General features: G+C 37.3%; 1 protein-coding gene across 1 annotated transcript; it reads right to left on the bottom strand.

Moving 5' to 3' along the window:
* Positions 1-9,215: 9,215 nt before the first annotated feature.
* On the bottom strand, positions 9,216-9,863 carry LOC115890952 (neural Wiskott-Aldrich syndrome protein-like). Its single transcript, XM_030911318.1, has 2 exons — positions 9,723-9,863; positions 9,216-9,488 (listed from the first exon to the last, which is right to left on the bottom strand). The coding sequence occupies exons 1-2, from the start codon at positions 9,861-9,863 to the stop codon at positions 9,216-9,218; spliced, it is 414 nt and encodes a 137-aa protein (XP_030767178.1).
* Positions 9,864-11,415: the final 1,552 nt, after the last annotated feature.

Raw genomic sequence — 11,415 nt, 5'->3', positions numbered from 1 at the left:
TCACAGATAAGCCAAGATACAATGCCATAGCCCTTTCAATCGAAATAACTTTATTAGCTGCTGTGGAACACGACGGCTGTTGAGCCCTGAAAATATTATTTTATGTAAAAAACATATGTATTTTATTTCACCGAGCCTCATACCTTTGAGCAGCAAAATGTAGCTCTTCAACTGGTTTTGTTAAAAGTTCACGAACCCTTCGTTTCTTCGATTTCACTGAAGCCTCTTCGAAATATTTTCTAGGACGTCCACGGCTTGGTGTGGAATCTAGTGCTTTGCTAGTGCTTGGAATTTTATTTATATCCAATCGCTGGTTAAGCCATATTTGATGATGTTCTATGAATCTGGTTTTATTTCGGTGACATTCCCTCCATAGACGAGCTACATTCATGCAGAAATAGCGATTTTTTTTTGAATATATTTTTCAGTGTTTTCTCCAGATTCTCCACAATAAAGTATTAATCTTATTTTATCAGATACTTTAGTCGTACGCTCGTCTTGCTTGCTATTAATCCATTCCTGCTACATGAAAAAAAAATGAAAAACCTGAATTGTCGCAAACGGATGCAGCACATATATATCAGAATTGAAAGTATAAGAACTAGTGTCATCTCACAAAAAAATCACATTTACATTTTTTTACATTTTTTTTAAAGCTTACTTCAACTTGAAATATTACATTTACCTGATAAAATTAAATTATGAATAATTATAGAGCATAATCAGGGAGTTGAAAATATATGATAAGAAAGCACTTACCTTGAGCAACACTCTCCATGTTTGTAGAAAAAAATTAAACGAATTTGTTCGAAAAAGATAAGTTCAGAAATAGACCTCTAAAATACTATTAAAGAGATTAGACTGATTTTGGTATTTTCTACATGCCCGCAAAAACGATTCGAAGTGTTTATATGCATTTTTTAGGATTCTATAAACATTCCTGGACTGAACAATACTAACCTATACAATAAATAAAAATATCGTTTTCATGATTTTTGTCCATGGGCGGCTACACTGTGGGGCGGTTCGATACACGTATCAGTCCTCCCGACACAAACACCGATATGCATAATCAATCGCCAGCGAGTCGATAGAGAAACGCCGCGCCGGCGCTGGGCGAAATTTGTAATGCATAGTTCTTCGTTCGCCGACTTGACGCATGCGCATTTTGATATTCCTCGGCGCCGCGCTGGCAGTAGTGTTGTCAGATTTTAAAATCGGTTGGCGCAAATGTCAAGTCAAAAAATCGCCCAAAACCGCAAATAACATTACTTTTTGTAAGAATGTGTTTAGGGTCATGCAAATGATTACTCGATTGCTGCCATACTAATACTAATTTATTCTACCTTTGTATAATATAAATTTATAATGTTGAATGTTGTAATGTAATCTAGTTGACAACGATATTTTACAATAAAATCTCTTCCTAGGATTCCATCGGCAGGTATCGGAAAATTTCTGTCTACTATATGAAACTTGTGGCTAAAAACATAGTCCTCGATAAAAATGTTTGCGTTTGTAGTACCTATTGAGTTTGTCTTACCTTCCGTAACTCCCCTAATTCTGCATATGTTTGATCTATTTACTATCTGTTGGGAATCTATTTTGTTTCTCTTGAATAATGATACGTCAGCTCCTCTATCGACTAGTAGAGTGATGTTTTGCTCTCCTGTCATATCTGTTTGCAATATTACAAAGTTTGAAAGCGTTAGGTTCATATTAAAAACTTTTAGGAGTGCCCCAAAGGATCTTGTTGAGGCTCCCGTCCGTTTTCCTGGTTGGCATCTTGTGAAGATGGGTTTTGATCAGCATCATAACCTACATACCATACATCATATCCTTACATACCTGTTTGGTCTGCTTCTATAGGAAAATCCTCTATTTGGATTGGTCGACATTTCGTACATATTATGATTGTTCCGTTGGTATCTATCTGCACTATAATTATTGTAGTTTGATTGACCGTTGTTTCTGTATTGAGAAGAGTTTCCAACACGTTGATTAAAATTTCCTCTTCCTCGAAAGTAATTTCTGGCTGTTCCTCTACTCTGTCGCCTGTTTGCATAGAAAACTGATGCGCTAGATGAGTTTTCTGCGGTGACATTTACAAATTTTTGTATAGCTTCTTCAACTGTCTGAAAACTTCCAGCTTCCATAATTATCTTGACTTTTTCTATACTTCTTGGTGCTTAAAGGCCTTGACAGTGGTGTTTTTCGTGTAATTTTCTGCTGCAGACTCTGGTACGCCTTCGCTAATATATGCTTGTTAAGTTATTGTGTTCAAATTTCGCATGTCTCCGCCATATACTTTTGCTATCATTATTATGTTTGAGATTAAGCATTTTAGAGGTGACCGATTGGGAGCTTTCAAATTTAATGCCATTCTTCAATTTAGTCTTAATTTCATCCAAAGTGGCACTTTCTCCTACTAAATATCTTGCTTTACCTGTTAGCCTGGTTTTGACATAAGCAACAGCATTTTCTTCGTGTGCTTCCACATTAGCCTTTAATAGTGTAAGGGCGTCTAAAAATGAGATTAGCCTATCTTCAGACCCATCGAACTCATTGGGTACTATTTCGCTAGCGAGATTGAAAAATTCAGGGCCAGTAAGAGGCATGATGAAATCTAATGGAATTAGTTACTCGTCATTGTTAGGTGAGTCGTCTTCTTCGGCAAGATCCACAAAAAATAACTCGTCTTTTATCTTGGGATCAATTTTTCTCAAAACGTGAGTAGGGATTTTATAGGTCAACGCGCAAAAACTTTGTAAAGAACCCAATAACTCTATCTCGTTATAATATTAAATAATTGGAACAATTTTACTGAAGTTGTGGTTGGTTCCTTGTGATACATCGTTGAAATATTAGTATTTATAATAAAGCACGCTTTTAGAAGTTTCAAAAAACTTTTAATAAGAGTAACTTTAACTCTACATATATGTTCCGGCTTGTTAGGCCTTTTCAAGAGTTTTTTAAAACTAATCGTCTAACTACACTGTAACTATTTATATATTTGCTATGGGGTGGGTTCAGAGAGTTTACAATAGGGGCAATAAAAAAAATGTGTTAGAAAATCCTTGTTGGTCATTAACATTATTTTCGTTTTAACAGATTTTATGTATTCTAACTGTTCAATGTAATTTAAGCGTATACCTTTTGTTTCTCTGTTTAGTAACTTAATTGAGTTTTCATTATTTTGCTTGATTATTTTACTATACAATGAGTTGCAAGACCAGAACTATGCTGGAGATATAATGGACTTTACATGTTCTTTAATCCTTATATCTAAACTTCTACCTGTTTGGCCTACACTGTAGTGTAGGCCTACACTGTACACGGCATCACAATCCACCCTATATACACCCGACTTATTTTGACATTAAGTTTTGTGTCTTTATTATTTAATAAAAATTTGACCTAAATTTCTTTTATTTACGTTTAATAGTTTTAACATCCTTTTTATTGGATATTTGATAATTTGTAGTTAAATTAGGAATTGTAGTTTAAAAGCCGATAATTGTTATTGTCATTTAAACAGAATTAAAAAAAAAAAAAAAAAATTTTTATAATATTTTCTTTTGTTTTTTCTTAAGCATATTATCAATAAGGAAACACTTATATCCATTGTTCGATGGCGATTTGTTTTGAATATATTTAACTCTTTTTTACAAATCTCTCTGGAACTCAGTGGAAACATTACTAATCTATTAATTAAACTATGAAAGGGTGACATTTTGATTTGCCAGGATTGGTGTTATTGACTATGTATTACAGTGTGTGTGGTAGTGGGGTTTCTGTAAATATCAAATTGTATTCTATTAGACTGTTTTATAATTGTAACATCAAGAAAAAATTTGATGGTATTAATACCTTTTCAATAGTAAAATGTATTCTCGGGTTAATTCGAATTTTAAAATTAATGTTAAAAAACTTGTTAAATTTCTCTCGGTGCTTGACCAAATACAAAAAATGTCATCTACATATTCTTGCCCAATAATTATTTTTGATATAAAACATGCTTGTTTTTAAATAGCTTCTTTTCAAAATCTGCCATATATATTTCTGCGAATAACGGTGAAATTGGGGAACCCATCGGTAACCCATCTTTCCTGTTTTAAATATTTTTTTTTTTTTAATTTTTACGGATTTTCAAGTTCTAAACAAAGTTTCAAATTATGTTATTAAATCTGATTTTACTATTATATTAAGATTAGATTTATCAATTAGTTCATAAATAATAGAGGAGAATTCATGGGTTGGGATAGAAGTGAACAGGCTTTTGACATCGAAAGACGAGTGTGCCAAATAGAATGGAACTTCAATATTTTTCAAATTATCTAGCAACTCAAAAGAATTCTTTATGGCAAATTTTGATTGAAAATTGATCATGGAAGGAAGTGTTTTATATTGTTATTATATTTGATATCATCAAGATCGTTATAGCAACTATTTACAGTAAAAATAAAATCATTATAGAGGGTTAGTAAGTTATCTCTCACTTGGTTTCTGATATTTTCTGACCTGGGTACTTTCGTTTTTAAAACTCTTTTTGACTCTTTAATAACTTCTTCTTTCAAATTTGATAACTTTGATTAAAATTTCCTTCCCAAGTTAACTTTAACCAATTGACATTAAAATGTGAATAAACCAAAAATAAAAATTTTTTTTTTTTTTTTTTTTATATTTAATACTAATATAATAATCATAAAATAGTACATTAAATATATAATTATTATAAAATATATATAAAAATATAAAATATACGTAAACGTAAATTTAAAATTAAAATAATTTCATCAATTTTTTTTTTTTTTATCAAATAAAAATATAAATCATTAATACATATTTTAATTCCCCCTGTTAGATATTGTAAAACGTTGCTTGACCTTAATAAAAACTTAAATTTTTTTTTTTTTTAATAATAAAAACAATAAATATACCGAAAGTCCTTTGCTTTCATTGTTGAAACATGATCTGCTGGTTTTATTGGCATCGGTTACTGTTATAATTTTTATTTTATTGTTCTTCTGGGGAAGTTCGTATATGGTTTTCACTTGTATTTTTCATATACCATCAGAAACCAAACGTCTTGTAAGTCACAAACATAGACAGTACATACCATTGATTTTTGTGTTGGAGTTTTTTTTCGGTGTTACTTAGCTTAGCATCCCCTAAGCATCTTCGACAGCGTGGGGTTGAGGAGGTCTTAGGTACATACTTCTGCTTATATTTCTCTTCAGCCCTCTTCTATACGCCTTCCGTAGCTTCACCACGGTTATGATAACGATGCAGCATGTAGTGATATACATGAGAATCTTCACATCAAGCGGTACGCCCGACAATCCTTGTTCATCAACAATAAAATTCGAAGTAACCACTCCCGAACTTGTAACGTCACTTTCTTTCGACACTGTTTTTCCCATTTTTGATTATTATTTTAATGTACTTAATTCATTCGCGTCCACACCGTACTTCAGGTGCCCGACGTGACATAGACGACAGCCGTAGCCAAGATCGCCCATATGTAAAGGTGTGTTTAGGGTCATGCAAAAGATTACTCGATTGCTGCCATACTAATACCTGCAGGTCCTAATAGATCCTGGCAGGATCGCCATGTAAGAATGTGTTTAGGGTCATGCAAAAGATTACTCGATTGCTGCCATACTAATACCTGCAGGTCCTAATAGATCCTGGCAGGATCGCCATGTAAGAATGTGTTTAGGGTCATGCAAAAGATTACTCGATTGCTGCCATACTAATACCTGCAGGTCCTAATAGATCCTGGCAGGATCGCCATGTAAGAATGTGTTTAGGGTCATGCAAAAGATTACTCGATTGCTGCCATACTAATACCTGCAGGTCCTAATAGATCCTGGCAGGATCGCCATGTAAGAATGTGTTTAGGGTCATGCAAAAGATTACTCGATTGCTGCCATATTAATACCTGCAGGTCCTAATAGATCCTGGCAGGATCGCCATGTAAGAATGTGTTTAGGGTCATGCAAAAGATTACTCGATTGCTGCCATACTAATACCTGCAGGTCCTAATAGATCCTGGCAGGATCGCCATGTGTAAGAATGTTTAGGGTCATGCCAAAAGATTTACCGATTGCTGCCATTTACTCAATACCTGGCAGTCCCTTAATAGATCCTGGCAAGGATCGCCATGTAGGTTAAAAGAAAAAAATGTGTTTAGGCGGTCATGCCAAAAAATGATTACTCGATTGCTGCCATACTAATACCTGCAGGTCCTAATAGATCCTGGCAGGATCGCCATGTAAAATGTGTTTAGGGTCATGCAAAAGATTACTCGATTGCTGCCATACTAATACCTGCAGGTCCTAATAGATCCTGGCAGGATCGCCATGTAAGAATGTGTTTAGGGTCATGCAAATGATTACTCGATTGCTGCCATTCTAATACCTGGCAGGTCCTAATATATCCTGGCAGGGTCGCCATGTAAGAATGTGTTTAGGTTCATGCAAATGATTACTCGATTGCCGCCATACTAATACCTGCAGGTCCTAATAGCATCCTTGGCAGGATCGCCATGTAAGAATGTGTTTAGGGTCATGCAAATGATTACTCGATTGCCGCCATACTAATACCTGCAGGTCCTAATAGATCCTGGCAGGATCGCCATGTAAGAATGTGTTTAGGGTCATGCAAATGATTACTCGATTGCTGCCATACTAATACCTGCAGGTCCTAATAGATCCTGGCAGGATCGCCATGTAAAAATGTGTTTAGGGTCATGCAAATGATTACTCGATTGCTGCCATACTAATACCTGCAGGTCCTAATAGATCCTGGCAGGATCGCCATGTAAGAATGTGTTTAGGTTCATGCAAATGATTACTCGATTGCCGCCATACTAATACCTGCAGGTCCTAATAGATCCTGGCAGGATCGCCATGTAAAAATGTGTTTAGGGTCATGCAAATGATTACTCGATTGCTGCCATACTAATACCTGCAGGTCCTAATAGATCCTGGCAGGATCGCCATGTAAAAATGTGTTTAGGGTCATGCAAAAGATTACTCGATTGCTGCCATACTATCACCTGCAGGTCCTAATAGTCCTGGGCAGGATCGCCATGGTAAGAATGTGTTTAGGGTCATGCAAAAGATTACTCGATTGCTGCCATACTAATACCTGCAGGTCCTAATAGATCCTCGGCAGGATCGCCATTGTAAGCAATGTTTGTTAGGGGTTCATGGCAAATGATTACTCGATTCTGCTTGCCATACTAATACCTGGCAGGTCCTAATAGATCTGGCAGGATCGCCATGTAAGAATGTGTTTAGGGTCATGCAAATGATTACTCGATTGCTGCCATACTAATACCTGCAGGTCCTAATAGATCCTGGCAGGATCGCCATGTAAGAATGTGTTTAGGGTCATGCAAATGATTACTCGATTGCTGCCCATTATTTAATACCTAGCAGGTCCTAATAGATCCATGGCAGGATCACGCCATGTAAAGGAATGTGTTAGGGTCATGTAAATGAATACTCGATTGCTTGCCATACTAATACCTGCAGGTCCTAATAGATCCTGGCAGGATCGCCATGTAAGAATGTGTTTAGGGTCATGCAAATGATTACTCGATTGCTGCCATACTAATACCTGCAGGTCCTAATAGATCCTGGCAGGATCGCCATGTAAGAATGTGTTTAGGGTCATGCAAATGATTACTCGATTGCTGCCATACTAATCCATCTCTTGCCAGGCGGATAAAGAGATACCAATAAGTTCTGATCCCATGTAAGAAATGTGTTTAGGGTCATTTAAATGATTACTCGATTGCTGCCATACTAATACCTGCAGGTCCTAATAGATCCTGGCAGGATCGCCATGTAAGAATGTGTTTAGGTTCATGCAAATGATTACTCGATTGCTGCCATACTAATACCTGCAGGTCCTAATAGATCCTGGCAGGATCGCCATGTAAAATGTGTTTAGGGTCATGCAAATGATTACTCGATTGCTGCCATACTAATACCTGCAGGTCCTAATAGATCCTGGCAGGATCGCCATGTAAAAATGTGTTTAGGGTCATGCAAATGATTACTCGATTGCTGCCATATTAATACCTGCAGGTCCTAATAGATCCTGGCAGGATCGCCATGTAAGAATGTGTTTAGGGTCATGCAAATGATTACTCGATTGCCGCCATACTAATACCTGCAGGTCCTAATAGATCCTGGCAGGATCGCCAACGTAAAATGTTTTTCACTATTAAAAAAAATGAAATGTTTGTGACATACAAGTGTCTGTTGGTGCTGTCTAATTAATTAATTCAAACTGACTTACTATAATGTTTATTTACCACTTTGAACATTTTCATTGCAGTTCTTCTCCAAAATATTAGATATTTTGCGAAATAAAACAATAATTGACCACAATACACCAAACACTTTTACAACCATGTTAGCCATTATCAGCGGATTGGTTAAAAATGAAAATTAGCTATTTTCCTTATTTTTTTTTTAGTTTGTTGTATTGTTCGTCTTTCTTCTTCTTACTATACCTTGTCAGGTCCCCCTAACTGACATTGGCAATCATGATGGCGGGCTGATCCATGTTTTCAGCCACACTTTGTACGTTACTAGAAGTTAAATGAATAATTCATATGGTCTATTTTTAACCATCTCATGAATATTAGATAATTTCATAAGATTTAAAGTCTTATGATGCAATTTTTACTGTAACCAGATTTAGACGGTACACGTCCCATAGGGAAAACCTTAAACTTTGTCGAAAACAATTCGACAATAGTTAATTTAATCATTATTTCCGAGCCAATTTTGAGCTGTTTTTTTATAAATAAAAAAAAAAAAAAAATAAGCAAAAAATAATAAATCTTTACTTGAAAAATACATAATTAACTTAAACTTTATTTAAATTAGAGAGTCATGAACCTAATGATTTTTTAATTAATTAAAATTATCAATAAGGAATTTAGAGTTTGAAGCAAACTGCCGGGATTTATCACACTCACAGTTTACTTGCTTTTCCAAGTCCCTATTGATAACTCAAGCGTATTTGATTTTACAGGATATTTTGCTATTGATATTTTAAAATACATTTTTTTTACTTTTGGAATTTATTTTCTAAAACTATTTAAGACCTTGCCACGGTACAGGATTCCTCCTTCTGCAAAAAAAAAAATTAAAAACCAAATTAAACCAATGAATTCTCGATACTCAATACTATCCCATACTAATCCTGAAGGTTGCCTTGCGGGCGGTTTCGGAGTGACGGTTAATTAAAACGACGGAGGACGGGCAGGCTTCCCAACTGCTAGGCGGCGGCGGTGTCTCAGGGCTGGCTTCTGCTTGGCGGACTGCGGCGACTGTTGCTGCTGGTGCTGGAGCTGGTGCTGGTGTTGTCGGTGGTGGTGGTGTAGGACCAACCGGGTGGGCCGGGGGCGGGGGCGGGGGCACGGGGGCGGGCTGGCTGGGGCAGGAACGTGACTTTTTCCTCTTTTTTTTTTTTTTTGTTTCGGGGGTGGAAAAAAAATCTTTTAAAAGACTGCACGAGCTAATCCCCGAAGAGAGGGAAGACTCTCGTGACTGTGTGGGACTCAGACAGCTGTTACCCACTAAAACAACCACCTCCTGGGATTTCAGCGAACCAGAAGATTTGGCAGCTATATAATCCAGATTATGAGATCAGGAGAAAAGGGACGAAGCCCTGGGCGCCCTAAGGCATGTTACGGTTGGAAGAGAAACTTTAGGGTCGATGGGAATTATAACGTTGTCCAGAAGAATTGTTTTGAGGTGACGGTACTTTGTATTCAAGTAGTCTTCAGGGTTGTAATCGAATATCTCGAAGGATGGATTTTGTATATTAGCCATGCTCCCAAAAAGGTTGAGAGCACGGTCTCTAATATGTTTCGAAACTGGATCTATAGAAGGTCTTTACGTATATCTTCATTGCGTATATTCCAGGGTGCACCGGTCATATAACGCAGGGTTTTATTTTCACAGACTTGTATTCTGCGTATTTGGTGGTCGGATGCTCTGGACCAGACAGTCGAAGCATACAAGGTTTGGGGACTGATTACTGTTTTAAACAGCAAGACTTTGTTGTTCAGTGAAAGTGAACTTTGTTTGCGGAGAAGGCCGTGAAGACTGGCATAAGTTGCACGAGCCGTGGCTATTTTATTCGTGATGTGTTGCTTCCAGGAGAGCTTTTTGTCTAAGGTGACTCCGAGGTACTTGGCGGTATTCCCCCAAGTAATCTCTTCGTCGCCTACAACAATCGGCGGAGGAGGAGCTATTCTTCGCGTTCGTCCCGTGACGAACAGTGTTTGCGTCTTTGCAGTATTTACTTTGATTTTCCAATGGGAAAAACGAGTTAAGTAAATCTGTGATGTGGGGTTGTAAGGCTCTATGTATGCCTTTGCTTGAGGCAGTGGCGAAGATACAAGTATCATCCGCGAAGAGGCGCAGTTCGTATCGGTGGATTGGAAATATCGGAAGTTGTAGATGTGGTCATGTGAGTGAGGTGAGAGGACTGAACAACACAATATATGGTACACCAGCTTCAATGGAGCGTGATGTTGAAAGGGAGCTACCGATACGAACTTGGAATTTCCTGTTAGCTAGGAAGGATTTTACTAAAAGAGTGATCGCTTTGGGAAACTTATGCAGGTGGTGTAGTTTATACACTAAGCCTTCATGCCAAACCTTGTCAAAGGCCTTCTCAATGTCAAACATGACAAGACCAGTGCCTCGCTTAGCGTTTAGGCCTCGCATAATGTGTTCCACCACGCAGGCAACCTGTTGTTCACAGGATAGGGCTCTACGGAAACCAAATTGTTCCGTAGGGATGATGTTACGATCTTCAATAAAGTCGTTCACTCTTGCCAGAACAATCCTTTCTGCTATTTTGGAAAGGGACGGAAGAAGACTAATGGGGCGCCAATTCACAGGAAATGTGTGGTCTTTGTTTTGGTTTGGAAATAACAATAATAATTGGCGCTCTTCCAGGGTTTTGGAAAAAAAACCGATAGGTAAGCAGAATTGCCGTTATTTATGTTTAGTGAAAAATATAATCATATGGGTGGGAGCTTTTGATTGTTTGGTTGTTGATATTATCAACACCAGGGGCTTTCCTATTTTTGAGGATAGAGATGAGCGTTTTAACTTCCTTTGGAGTGGCAAGGGCAATATGTGACCTGGGGGGCGAGTTTTTAAGTTTCAAACAGATCAAAAAGTACTTCATCTCTCCGGAAGTCAACTCGACGAGGTGTACACGACAGGAACCAGTCATCTTCTGGGTCGTTATTTGGCCTAAATTGCAATTCTAATGAGTCAGCAAAAGCCGTGGCTTTCGCTTCGTCGGAGAAGGCAACGGCGTTTGGACCATGAATGGGCGGATAATATTGGGAATTATACTCTCTCT

This window comes from Sitophilus oryzae, unplaced genomic scaffold, assembly GCF_002938485.1.
Source record: "Sitophilus oryzae breed Bouriz unplaced genomic scaffold, Soryzae_2.0 scaffold_941_pilon_pilon, whole genome shotgun sequence".
NCBI lineage: Eukaryota > Metazoa > Arthropoda > Insecta > Coleoptera > Curculionidae > Sitophilus > Sitophilus oryzae.
This window is presented reverse-complemented; position numbering and strand designations above follow the sequence as displayed.